This window comes from Oncorhynchus masou, chromosome 13 (genome assembly GCF_036934945.1).
Source record: "Oncorhynchus masou masou isolate Uvic2021 chromosome 13, UVic_Omas_1.1, whole genome shotgun sequence".
In the NCBI taxonomy this organism is placed as follows: Eukaryota; Metazoa; Chordata; class Actinopteri; order Salmoniformes; family Salmonidae; genus Oncorhynchus; species Oncorhynchus masou.
Genome location: NC_088224.1, coordinates 30,037,477 through 30,051,740, shown reverse-complemented (window position 1 = coordinate 30,051,740; position 14,264 = coordinate 30,037,477). Strand labels below are relative to the sequence as shown.

The 14,264-nt window shown below is 44.9% G+C and overlaps 2 protein-coding genes across 2 annotated transcripts; one reads left to right on the top strand and one right to left on the bottom strand.

The window, feature by feature from the left end:
- Positions 1 to 2,744: 2,744 nt before the first annotated feature.
- Positions 2,745 to 5,312, bottom strand: LOC135551396 (nuclear receptor subfamily 0 group B member 2-like). Its single transcript, XM_064982614.1, has 3 exons — positions 5,259 to 5,312; positions 3,408 to 4,037; positions 2,745 to 3,167 (listed from the first exon to the last, which is right to left on the bottom strand). The coding sequence occupies exons 1-3, from the start codon at positions 5,296 to 5,298 to the stop codon at positions 2,920 to 2,922; spliced, it is 918 nt and encodes a 305-aa protein (XP_064838686.1). The 5' UTR covers positions 5,299 to 5,312; the 3' UTR covers positions 2,745 to 2,919.
- A 154-nt stretch (positions 5,313 to 5,466) lies between these two features.
- On the top strand, positions 5,467 to 12,872 carry LOC135552067 (nuclear migration protein nudC-like). Its single transcript, XM_064983444.1, has 9 exons — positions 5,467 to 5,649; positions 5,965 to 6,042; positions 8,640 to 8,858; positions 8,979 to 9,071; positions 9,246 to 9,359; positions 9,905 to 10,099; positions 10,212 to 10,295; positions 10,525 to 10,643; positions 12,537 to 12,872. Exons 1-9 carry the CDS (start codon positions 5,578 to 5,580, stop codon positions 12,586 to 12,588), a joined length of 1,026 nt encoding a protein of 341 aa, XP_064839516.1. The 5' UTR covers positions 5,467 to 5,577; the 3' UTR covers positions 12,589 to 12,872.
- Positions 12,873 to 14,264: the final 1,392 nt, after the last annotated feature.

The following is a 14,264-nucleotide window of genomic DNA, read 5'->3' as shown; positions in this document are numbered from 1 at the left end:
CTGTAATATACATCATCCTATAAGTCACCTATCACGTACATGCTGTAATATACATCATCCTATAAGTCACCTATCACGTACATGCTGTAATATACATCATCCTATAAGTCACCTATCACGTACATGCTGTAATATACATCATCCTATAAGTCACCTATCACGTACATGCTGTAATATACATCATCCTATAAGTCACCTATCACGTACATGCTGTAATATACATCATCCTATAAGTCACCTATCACGTAATATACATGCCTGTCACCTATATACATCATCCTATAAGTCACCTATCACGTACATGCTGTAATATACATCATCCTATAAGTCACCTATCACGTACATGCTGTAATATACATCATCCTATAAGTCACCTATCACGTACATGCTGTAATATACATCATCCTGTAAGTCACCTATCACGTACATGCTGTAATATACATCATCCTGTAAGTCACCTATCACGTACATGCTGTAATATACATCATCCTGTAAGTCACCTATCACGTACATGCTGTAATATACGTCATCCTGTAAGTCACCTATCACGTACATGCTGTAATATACGTCATCCTATAAGTCACCTATCACGTACATGCTGTAATATACGTCATCCTATAAGTCACCTATCACGTACATGCTGTTATATACATCATCCTATAAGTCACCTATCACGTACATGCTGTAATATACATCATCCTATAAGTCACCTATCACGTACATGCTGTAATATACATCATCCTATAAGTCACCTATCACGTACATGCTGTAATATACATCATCACTATAAGTCACCTATAAGTCACCTATCACGTACATGCTGTAATATACATCATCCTATAAGTCACCTATCACGTACATGCTGTAATATACATCATCCTATAAGTCACCTATCACGTACATGCTGTTATATACGTCATCCTATAAGTCACCTATCACGTACATGCTGTAATATACGTCATCCTATAAGTCACCTATCACGTACATGCTGTAATATACATCATCCTATAAGTCACCTATCACGTACATGCTGTAATATACATCATCCTATAAGTCACCTATCACGTACATGCTGTAATATACGTCATCCTGCTCCTGAAATCTGCATCTGCGTTCATCCCAGCCATCAGCAACGGAGCGTTGGGGTAAGTGCATGTCTGACATCAATGTGTGTGCAATTACAGTGATCATTTAACGTGGTCAATTTCACACGCAAATATAGAACATGTCAACAGTGTAATTGTGTAATGGAATGTTTTGCCTTGACTCTTATGTAGGTGTCATAACCTGCCATAAAATAACACAATATGTGTCATGACAAGGGATATGACCATATTATAAAAGGTTATGACCTATTAAAATGGTTATGACCATGTCATAACGTGCTATGACGCTGGGTGTCAAGTGACGTGTTACCCATAACGGTAATCCTAATATGTTTGTATTGCTTTAACATTGGTTGGTGTCCAAATCTCTCATGAGCATATGGCCTGGATAATGATTAACATCTCATGGTAGACGCCAATGAGTATATACTTGAAATTAAATTGTATAATGTGTGCATTTCTGTGATTTTATATAAAACAAAACAAAAAATTAAGGGATGTACAAGCATAAATGAAGTAGTGAAGGCATTGATGCCATGCTATTCTTGCACATTTTGTCTTCTATTTTATTGTGGCTGGTAAAAATGAACTGTGTTGCTCTCTATGGGGAAAATTCTAACTTCCACTTAAGTCTAATTTGAGTTCTGTACAATGAGACTAAGTGGATTTATGTGGAAGTTAGAATCCGCCTCTCTAAGAATGTCTAAATGAATGATTTGTTAATAAATAAATATTTTAAATGGAAATCCTCCAGGCAAGAATGTCTGAACCTGTGACTTGGTCACTTTCCATTAGCTCACCAGTGGAAGAGTCCCAGTCATGTTTTGTGTGTGTTGTTGACATTAAGCTCTGTGTATTTCTGTGTTTTCATTCTTTCTAAATAGCCTTTTCCTGCCACGTTACTGGACATGAATCAGCCAGTTACTCACACACACTACTCTTTCAAACTATCTACAACTCAGTTCTATTGTGTGGGTGTTGATGTATTGAAATGGAAGAATCTCTGACAACATGCACACTTACGAACCAATGAGGGTTCTGTGATGTGAAATGTTTAGAAGTTTGCGAATTGAAATATAAAGATCTGTTCTACTATGGAAGGCAAGCATATATTTTATTCTACTTAAAACATTTTTGTCTGAATGTTCTGTAATGTTTTGCCCTGTTGAACAGGCCCAAATGTACACAGAACTTTGGCATGTGCGCAGTACCAGGGTGTTCACTTGTGCCCTCTGGGGACAACTTTTATCTTTGGCAAGGACAAAATAATACAGACCACGGAATGACTGTAAAACGGGTCATTCTGGTCCTGGGCATAGACAGGAAATGGATAAAGAGGTAGGTTTACAGGAAATATGAGTGTTGAGCTAGTTGGGGTATTAATACAGTCTAAAGCCGCATTGTGCTAGCCTTCCTTATGCATTGGGGAGTTTTCCAGGTCCCGTCACTCAGGGGATTTTTGGTACATTCCATTCAATACCCTGTACAGTGAACAGCACAACAGATACTTGTAGGTCCAGGTAGAATACCACAGGTAGGAGCCAGAGTACATATGCTAAGAGCCAGTACAATATTACAGGATTGTTTTGATCCAATAGAAAATACTGTTGCTCTCACTTAATTTATTGTTATTACACCACTGTTAAATTGTCAGATACATGCCAAAAGTACAATGATTAAATGTGTGGATAGAAGAGAAGAAAAATAGAATCATTTAGTTTATTCAACTTTTATTGCCTGGTTGCATTCTTCACTGTAGAAAATATCCTAAAATAGAATTCAAACACATATACACACACACACACTTTCAGCTTTATTCTTGTCTTATAAACAGCATCTCGCGTAACAAATCAAACAGATCCGCCTGACCAATAACAGGTCTGAAGAACAGTTCTGTGATGAGTGATTGGCTGACAGTCTGTAAGTCAGAGGTCGATAGTAGGATGCAGCTGAATCGACCCAAGTCTCCTGGGTGAAGGGTCAGCACAACCTCCTGTAGAGCTCTCTGGGCCTGCTGTTGTAGACTGTTGATGAATACAGTGGTGCTCAGTCCTGGGACGTCTGTTAAGAGGAAGTGAGGGAAATGTCATGTCAACTGTATTCCACCATCAGCAGTTTATCACTAATGTGACAGAAGAGTGGAGCTGTTTACTGTATTGTCATGTTAGATGATTAAATAATCATCGTTTTATTGATTGCTTCAAATATTTACATCAAATGAAATGAATACAATGTCAGTTAAGGTCGATTTGGAGTTCCACATTACATCATAGCATGCTGAGAAGATAAGATGATCTTTACCTGGATTGAACAGCATAGTTCCCTTCAGATAGGCATATTCCTTTGGGCTGAGATCCAAAGTCCACAGTCTGTTCAGACAGGACCTGAGTTTATGCACCCCAGCCAGGGTGGGCAGCAACCTCTTCCCCTCATCTTCCACCTCCTGCTCTTCCTCACTCTGTGGTCCCTGACCGTTGAGGAGGATCCTCCTCAGCATGCTAGCCTGTGGAACATCCTCCACCTCGAACACAGTCCGTTCCTGGGCCAGGCCCAGAGAGAACAGGGGCACCCAGCAGTCCCTCAGCAGAGATAGCTGATCCTCCACTGGAAGCTGACTGAAGGAGGGTAAACTCTTCATGAAGCAGATGGTTTTGACCAGAACATCAGATGTCATCTGACAGGTTCCCTCAGGGTTCTTCAGACACACCACCTGTTGCCGCTTGCAGTGACAGTTGTGAGGCATCATCTTATTGTAGTTGTACTGGTTCACCTGGTTGTTGTTGATCAGGCTGTCATTGTTGCTGTAGTTACTGTCCGCCCGGCTCAGGATGTTGTACAGGATGGTGTGAGGCTGATGTTGTTGCTCCCGGTAACCTGAACAGTGACAGGTGCTCTTCATCTCTTCAAGAGGAAACATCATGGAGAATTCCCCTTTGAGGATCAATAAAGTATCAATCAATCAATAGATGATAAGATGTCCCCAATGCAGAGGCTTTACAGAGCTATGCTACAGATGTGAGAATAGCCACATTCTCTCTTTGAAATATTGTCCAGCAGTGTGATCAGGAGCTCTGACTGTCTGACAACTCCAGTAGACCGAGTTATTTATAGGAAGACAGGACACTCTCCTCTGATCTGTGTGTGACCAGTCAGCCTTGACCCCTCCCCCTCAAACCACACACACTCACATCTGAGAACAACAGAGTGACCCTGGACTGCTCTGCTCTCTGCATTAGGTTCTCTCCACGTGGAGTGAGGTGATAGGGCGTATTCAATACAACTGTGACATTTGGCCTGCAGGGAGGGAGAGATGTGAGGAAGCCAGCTGCACTACGAGATCAATGACATTTATCATGTTGACCTGACTACCAAGGACGGGGTCAATGCTCCCATACAGACTACCACCCCAACACACGGCCTTGGTTCAGTCTTCTATTTCTTGCTAGTTAAGGGGTAAATGCAAACTCAGGATCATAGGATATCAGCATTTGGCATTGACAAAGAGCAATATAATTTTAGGAAAATAATGACACAAGTAGCCTAGATCCTAATAATGTAGATAGGTATCATTTTAATCTCATTATCAATAGCCTACTTTATTTTTGGCCTTCCATGTGTTTTTGCAAATAGGCTAGGTAACCTAGAAAAAATATATATTTCCACCCGTTGCCTATCACTCAACATAACACTGTGTGGCAGTCACTGTGACCCTTTTTCAGTATATTTGAATAGTTCAGTCATGGAGTCAAGATACAGTATGTTATCTGGGTCAAAATATGGAACATTGAGCTGTTGGTCATTGACACCTATCCATCAGAGATATATCCTGCTAAATCACTGTTAATAAATGAAGGATTAGAATTAGAATGATGTTATCCAACTATCAAATGTAACATTTTCAATAGGATTTCTCAAGACAAACAAGGGTCATTGCCAATTTAGAGGTGGGGAGATTTGATATAATGGCTACACCAAAGATGTTCAGAATCAGAAAGTAATCCTTGAGCATATAAATCGTGTTTGCATGTGAAAATGTCTGTACATAAATACATTTGAATTCTTTCAAATGCAAATTTATAACAGATTAACGTAAGAAAAAAGTATAATAGTGAAACGACATGAATATACGATAATTATGTCATAATGAATTACCAGTAAGTTTTTTGCCATCAATCAAACAGTAATTTCTCATGACGAATATTCGGTTCCCCGCTGCACTCGGTTTCACACCGTTAAAACTTGAGCACGCCATAGCCGTTCATCTAACAGGATCTAATTGGCTGTTTAGTTTGCCAATCAAAAGGTTGGACTCGTGGTTGTTTGCGTCAAACTTTTAATTCGCTGAGAAAGAAGGCGGTGCTTGTTTCCAGGAAGTAGCACAGCAACGTGACTTCACATTGCTCCATTTTAGCTCCCTGCTAGCCTGCATTTCAAATTATATTTTAATCAAGTTCATACATTTGGACAGAAAATGGGTGATGATGAGAAGTATGACGGGATGTTGCTTGTTATGGCACAACAGCATGAAGGAGGTGTACAAGAGGTAAACTCCAGCTTGTTAGGATGCTATGAAATTCATCATAAAACAACTGGCTAGCCGGCTAATGTACGTTAGCTGTATGATGGGGAGTGTCTCGCGTTTCCACCATGAATATGGCACCACAAACCTGTAGTTAATGGTAGTTACGTATGTTAAATTTCACACCAGTATCGTATTCGTTAACCACAGTTTAGCTAGTTAGTTGTGTTTAGGCATGCAGGTGGTGTGACAACCTTTGGTAAGGCATAGCAAATGGGCGTGTTTAAAGCTCAGGTTGGCTGTGTATCATCTCTAATGTAATATTTATTCTCCCAACAGTTAGTAAACACGTTTTTCAGCTTCCTCCGGCGTAAAACCGACTTCTTCACGGGTGGAGAGGCAGGAGCACCAGAGAAGGTGAGTCCAGAATTGGCTACCTAACGCCTCGATCAAACCGACAGTGTCATAGCATTTTGGGACACCTTGCCTTTTAGCATTGCGTTGCAGAGGCAGTTGCAGTGCGTTCTGTGTGGTGTTTATGTTAATCGAACATATGCGTCAAACATTATGCATAGACGGCTTGCCAGAAATGGTAGCAGATGGTGAATGTTTAACTGTTGAACACATATCCAGATGATGCTGCGTAGTGTGGTCAAGGCGTAACAAAACGTATGTAACCACGGTTATGAGTTATATGGATCACTCCAATATATTGGTATTACTTTTTACAGATGTACTCTCATGTACACCTGTGTCACGACTGGGGTCTGCCCCTATATATTGCCCTTTGGGCACGACACATAATTTTTGAGGTGCTCTAGCACTGTAGAGGATTGGAGTGATCTATATAGCTCACATAACCTAATGTTACGTATGTAACCACAGTTATGTTTCACTATATTGGATCACTCCGCGGGACCGAGACGCAGGGGCCGTCAATGTGGAAGGAGTGTCCCGGCATAGTCCCCGGAAGGGGAGGCGACGCCCAGGACCGCTGAACCAACTGCAGTGGGAGGTGCCACATTTACCCAATAGTACCTAGCAAAGGTGCAAGAGGAAGCCCAACTGCCGCAGCACAGATATCAGCGAGGGGCACTCCTCTCAGTAGATCCCAGGACGCAGCCACACCTCGTGTTGAATGTGCCACCACAGATCCCAGCACTGGCCTGCCAGCCAGGCGGTATGCTGTTGTAATCGTGTCCACGATCCAGTGAGAGAGCCTCTGCTTTGATAGCTCAGCCCCCAGGACTTTCTCACCATAGCAGACAAAGAGCTGGTCTGTTGTTCCCACTGACGTGTCCGCTCCATATAGACTGCCCGTGTCCTCACAGGGCACAGCATGCCGGAGGGAGGCCCAGACTCCCCCGCCACTGCCTTGGGGTCGTAAGCAGACAGGATAAAAGGGATGTTCACATGCCTGTCTGACAGAACCTTCGGGAGGAATGAGGGGTTGGAGCGGAGAGATGTACTCCTCCCACCAGGGTCCATATGAAGACACACTGCGCCCTGCATGACTCAGGCACAACCTCAATACCAGTGCACCAAGAGCAGAACATCCACCAGGGCAACTGGTATGTTGCGGTTGTAGCCGGTGCCCTTAAACTCTGCATGGTGTTCATTACGCCCTCTGTAGTCCTAACATGGACCATTGGTGCCGTTCAGCGCGCGGGGGGGTCCGGCTTCAGTCGCAGGTTCCGACCTATAATCTCCCGATCCGGGAGGACCATGGCAGCTATTATGGTGTCCATGGTCGGGTTCTCCCGGAGGCCAAGTGACTCCACTCCCGCAACATAACTCCATGGTCCAGTCTCTGCTGTGAGTCGGAAGCGCCCCCTGGCAGAGGCCCAGCTCTCCTGCAAGGCCTCGCATAACTCAGTAGAGTTGGGGACAGATGGAGAGTCATCTCTGTCCACCAGTAGAGTTGGGGACAGATGGAGAGTCATCTCTGTCCACCAGTTGATGTCCAGTGCAGTGGCTACCTGAGTGAGTAGGCTCCTCATAGACTCTCGAGCCATTGGGGACAGATGGAGAGTCATCTCTGTCCACCAGTTGATGTCCAGTGCAGTGGCTACCTGAGTGACTAGGCTCCTCATAGCCTCTCGAGCCACTGGGTGCGATGGACCCCCGCTGGCGGCTTGTGATGGCCTGTCAGCCTGGTAGCCCCCCGCTCATGGTGGTGAACAGTGCCAACATCGTCCCCCAGGAACAGCCTATCACTGGCCAACAGGGAACAGCTGTCGTCATCAACCTGCTGACGGTCTGACTCGATACTCCTACAATTTGCAGAGGAACGAACAAAAAGGGAAGCAGCATGTTAAAGCAATTGACAACACACAGAACAACCAGTGGGCAGGTTGTGTAAGGTAAATTAAAGTTTGTGTCAGCAAGAGCCACCATACTAATGGATGCACACGGAGTCGTAGTGTAACGCTAGCGAAACACAAGTACGACAAACCACGGCGGAAGATCCAGACCAACCGCGCGCTGCAAGTGGAGCACTGAGGAGGGGCGGCCATGTGGCCAGCTGCTCCAGGCTGCAAACAGCCAGCGAGAGAACTTCCAAGGAAGATATTACACTTAACAAGCGAGCTTCAGAAAGTTTGTACCTCAAACCATAGACGGATGGAGGTGTGTCTATATAGAGGGGCAGACCCCAGCCGTGGCACCGGTGTACACTGGTGTAACTCCTCACCTGGATGTATCCCTCCGCCGCGGAGTGATCCAATATAGTGAAACATAACAAAGATACAGAACTGCAGTAGTTTGTCACTCATCTCCCCCTTTTCCCCTCTGTCCGGTTTCCACTAGATGGCACAAAGTAAAAAATTGTCTATATCGTAAAAATAATCAACTGTTTTTGGTCTTATTTTAAGGTTAGGGTTATACATAAGGTTAACAGTGTGGTTTAGGATAAGTTTTAAAATCTGATTTTTAGAAGAGAAATTGTAGAAATGTGAGTGAGGGGTTTATGACTTTGTGGCTGTGTTATCTAGTGACGACCCCTCTGTCCCCAGCTGGTGAAGGAGTCGTTTGCCCACCACAGTGGTCTTGCCCTGAAGGCCCACAGAGAGAAGGAGAAGAGGCAGGAGAAGGAGAAGAGAGAGAAGGCAAAGAGGGCTGCCAAGCTAGCTGAGGAAGAGGAGGAAAAGAAGAGGAAGAATGCAGACGACGAGCCCAAAATCAAAGAACTGACAGACGAAGAGGCAGAGAGACTTCAGTCTGAAATCGACCAGGTAAGAAAAAACGATTGTCAGTTATGAATGATTGATGTACTATACACACTAGGTTTAACAATGTCACTGTCTTGATGAAGTTTATTTGCGCTACTTTAATGTCTCTTGTCTTGGTTTCAGCAAAAGAAACAAGAGGAGAAGAAAGAGGCCACAAATGCAGTAGCTCCAGCTGAGAAAGCTGAGAAGGAAGGGAGAGAGAAGGGAGACAAGGGGGTAAGAGATTCTGTTGGGATTCCTCAGTAGATAAATGAGCGGTATCGTATAGATGGGGTGTCCCACCTGGGAAATGAACTAGGGGAAAACTGATGCACATTACAGCACACGGGTATTATATGTATGTGCAGTATGTTGAAGACAATGAATCACAGTCTTCTTCATTTCTGCCAGACTGATTCCGAAGGAGAAGACGACGAGAAAGACAAGGACAAGATTAAACCCAACGCAGGCAACGGAGCTGACCTGGCCAACTATCGCTGGACACAGTCCCTGTCTGAAGTGGACGTGAGTTTGTTTCCCTTGTCTTCAGTGATTATCGTGTTGCTATGTTCCGTGGTGATATTAAAGTTGTCTAACTGGGCATGATTGTTGCTTTAACTATCGAGGTGTTTGTGCTCTCCGTTCGTGGGCTGATCGTGCAGCAGCGCCCTCTATTTCAGAGCGGATGTTGTTTATCGTCTTGTCTGCAGTCGCTAGGGATTGGTTTAGTATTGGGCAATATGTAATCTGGGCAGACAAGGTTCAGGCATTCTGTTGGTTCCCCTATGTCCGTGCCTCCTAGCTGGTGGTGCCTTCATTCTAACTGGGTGTTGTCCTCTAATTCCGCCCCCCCCAGCTGGTGGTGCCTTCATTCTAACTGGGTGTTGTCCTCTATTCTGCCCCCCCCAGCTGGTGGTGCCTTTATTCTAACTGGGTGTTGTCCTCTATTCCGCCCCCCCCCCCCAGCTGGTGGTGCCTTCATTCTAACTGGGTGTTGTCCTCTAATTCTGACCCCCCAGCTGGTGGTGCCTTCATTCTAACCGGGTGTTGTCCTCTATTCCGCCCCCCAGCTGGTGGTGCCTTTTGATGTGAAGTTCCGTTTGAAAGGGAAGGATGTGGAGGTGGACATCCAGCGTGGTGTGCTGAAGGTGGGTCTGAAGGGCCATCCTCCTGTGATCGATGGACAGCTCTACAACCACGTCAAGGTGGAGGAGAGCTCCTGGCTCATTGAGGACGGCAAGGTGGTCACCATTCACCTGGAGAAGGTACTTCAGAGAGGATGCTTTTATTTACTTTATTGCAATTGGTTTAATTGAGAGAGATGGTTTCAGCGTGAAATATTTTATAAGTCAGTCAGTCATGCCTTGTCTGTTTCAGATCAACAAGATGGAGTGGTGGAATAAGTTGGTGACCACGGACCCAGAACTCAACACGAAGAAGATCTGTCCGGAGAACTCGAAGGTAACCAACGCCAAGCTACTGATGCAAAGCTCACTGTAATTTGCAAGAGAACACGTGATTATTCTCCTATATGTAAAAAGGTAATGCATCTCCCACTTATTAAACTCTATCCCTCACCCTCCATCTCTCATCTCCTCTCTATCCCTCACCCTCCATCTCTCATCTCCTCTTCCCTCTCTTTCTTTCGCTCTCTCCTCTTCCATTTCTCTCTGTGTTCCGGCTGTCTCAGCTGTCAGATCTGGATGGGGAGACCCGTGGTATGGTGGAGAAGATGATGTACGATCAGAGACAGAAGTCCATGGGTCTACCCACCTCCGAAGAGCAGAATAAACAAGACATCCTCAAAAAGTAGCTTTCAGCACATTGCTTATAACACCACCATATAGCATGCCTGTTATGATAACGTTTAAGTAGTGCAATACTTTTCTTCACATATACAGTGTAAAGTTTGACCCATGTCAAGTCCTCCCTGGGACTTAACTACTGACCTTTCTCACAGGTAAAGGTACAATAGGGGGGGGGTGGCATATTTGTTCTGTTTCACACATGTACAAGTGTGTGGTGTGAAATTCGTTTTTTGCATATCCCATTCCCCTGAGACACCCGCGGATAATGGGGTCACAGCCAGGGATCGGCCATTATTGAAAGCGACCCTGGAGCACTTAGGGTTTAGGGCCTTGCTCAAGGACAGATCGCCACATTTTTCACCAAGTCGGCTCAGGGATTTGATCTAGCAATCGGTTACTGGCCCAACGCTCAAACCACTAAGCGCCCACATGGTGCTTTGCTTTTTATTGTCTAACGTGTTCTAGTAGCTACTGTATAGTTTAACATAGCCATAAAAAGGAGGTAAAATGTGAATTTGAAAGCAGACTGTTTCCACTCAAGGCAGGTTACATAATCACTGAAACCATAAACGGATAGTGAGACGTCTGTACCAGCTTCCGTACGGAGTCGGGACCAGAGCTGACCTCGCCTGTTGCTCCTCTACCGTCATAATACCCGAGGTGTCTGGGGAGGAAACATGTCTCCCATTACACTGCTTTTTTATGAGTCGTGCATAAGTTATCCCTGTTCAAAGTCAGGGCCCCACACTGACCTCGGACATCATTGTACAGAAACCCTGATCCAAGGGGTTTGTGGGAAAAGCATGTCTCCAACTGTTTAACTTGTGTTATATGAGCAGGTGGATTGCACAGTTTATGTGCCCTGTTGTTTTCATTGAAGAACAAAGTTATATTCACTTTACGTACTACATAGTCTTGTGAATATGCTCTGTATTCTAAAGATGACCAGACAATGACAATGTCCTTTCCTAGCAATGTGATTTGGGCAATTTGAGGTGCATTTAGTGATGGTTGGCAAATATTTCATCTCCGTATGACTCGCCAGACATAAGTATTAGGACGATTACACTGAGATGAGGGGTACGGGACAGAGGGAAGGAGCTATAGCCGTCGGAGATAGATGTTAAGGTCTCATCACTGTGGAGGTGAACCCCCTTCTAGACCCAGTCACAAGAATGGCCAGCGTTAGGTTTCACTGTGGCTTACTGGAAACCCTGATCTAGGGAAGGGGCCGTCAGAGACTGTGGAGGGCAGTCTCTTGTCAGAGTTCAGGTTATTAAGCCCTTCTACTTCCTGTCATGACTAGGCCAATGGTAGGTTAGCCGTGGTTGTTCACTTGCCTGGTTATATGCGTGTCGTTCTGCATCGCCTCTCACTTCCTCTAGTTTGTGAAAGTGTCCACTTCAAAAGATCTGGTACGGGTCGACTTTACTGTATGTTCATTACTATTTGACACAATAGCAGACATTCAAGTCCTTTAGAAATGGATGTCAGTCTGATTTGGTTACTTTAGGTATTGGACGATAATAGCCTAAAAATATTGGATCTGCATTTTCCCGATGCGGAGGTGAGAAGACACAGATATAGGTCAATATTGCAAAGAAAATATTGGCTATTGGTGTCGCCCCTAATGTCCACATCGGTGCATCTCTAAACGCCTTCACTGCTGCTACCAGCTTCACTACCTCCCCTGTCCCCTTACTGGGCTCAACGCCGGAAGGAGTTTATCCTCTGTAGTCTGATTAACACATGGCTGGTATGCTGTCTTTCAGCTAGATGCACTTAAATAGTCTTGCAAACTCCTATTGTCATTTACCAGTTCCTTGTCGACTGGGACCAGGCTACTCTTTCACTGTTCAGACTGCATGATGTGACCCCCGTCATTGTGTTCCAGGTTCATGTCGCAGCACCCGGAGATGGACTTCTCTAAAGCCAAATTCAGCTGAGAGACGTCGCTGTCGTTCCCCAGCCAACCCTCCATACCCCTCTGCACTCTTACTCTGCCCAAGAAAACAAAACAACTATTATGAGTCCTTATCAAAAGCAACCTCCGGCACCGATGTTAGTTGAATTGAATCACCCCTATCTTACTGTCTTCATCACCGTCTCTCTTTCTCTCCCCTTTTCTGCTGTCATGGGATGCTGGCTTCCTGTTAGTCTCATTTCTGTGACAGAAACTTGATGAGATCTTTGTTCTGTTCTGAGTGTCTCAATAAATGTTTGGAACCTTTTTTTTATTTTTATAAATTGATTCAAACCACATTCATTTTTATTTAACTAGGCAAGTCATTTAAGAATAAATTCTTATTTACAATGACGGCCTACCCCGGCCAAACCCAGACGACGCTGGGCCAATTGTGCACCGCCCTGTGGGACTCCCAATCACAACCGGATGGAATGCAGCCTGGATTCGAACCAGGTACTGCAGTGAGACGCTGTGTCTTAGACAACTGGGCCACTCTGGAGCCCGAGTGAAATATGGCATCAGGTATAACTGCACACAACACAATGCAAAAAATGCCTCAAGTTTTGGGGGAGTGTGCAATTGGCATGCAGAGCTGTTGCCAGAGAGTTGAATGTTCATTTCTCTACCATAAGCATCTAAAATTGTTTTAGAGAATTTGGCAGTACGTCCAAACGACCTCACAACCGCAGACCACGTGTAACCACGCCAGCCCACGACCTCCACATCCTGCTTCTCCACCTGTGGGATCATCTGATACCAGCCTCACAACCGCGTGTAACCACGCCAGCCCAGGACCTCCACATCCTGCTTCTCCACCTGCGGGATCGTCAGAGACCAGCCTTACAACCACAGACCACGTGTAACCACGCCAGCCCAGGACCTCCACCTGTGGGATTGTCAGAGACCAGCCTCACAACCACAGACCACGTGTAACCACGCCAGCCCAGGACCTCCACATCCTGCTTCTCCACCTGTGGGATCATCTGATACCAGCCTCACAACCACGTGTAACCACGCCAGCCCAGGACCTCCACATCCTGCTTCTCCACCTGCGGAATTGTCAGAGACCAGCCTCACAACCACAGACCACGTGTAACCACGCCAGCCCAGGACCTCCACATCCTGCATCTCCACCTGCGGGATCGTCAGAGACCAGCCACCCGGACAGCTGATTAAGTATTTTTATCTGTAATAAAGTCCCTTTGTGGGGAAAAACTCATTCTGGCCCTGGCTCCACAGTGGATGGGCCTATGCCTTCCCAGGCCCACCCCTTCCCAGTCATGTGAAATCCATAGATTAGGACCTAATGAATTTATTTAAATGGGCTGGTTTCCTTATATGAACAGTAACTCTTAAATTGTTGCGTTTATATATTTGTTCCGTTTAGTTCATTGTGGAATGTAACCAGAGCTTTCGGAGACGTGAGAGGTGAAGGTGCCAAATATCACATGTTTTATTTGTTCTATTGTTTTTATTATCCAATCATAAAATGTAGTTGAAGGCCAGGTTAACCGGAAGTCATATTTATTTTGGAGGACATCCAAGCCTCAGGCCCCAGGGCTGCTGGCTGACTGACATAATAATAATAATAATATATCCCATTTATATTTAACAAGTTTGAAATTAAACTTCATTGTGTTGAGTGACCACATGTTG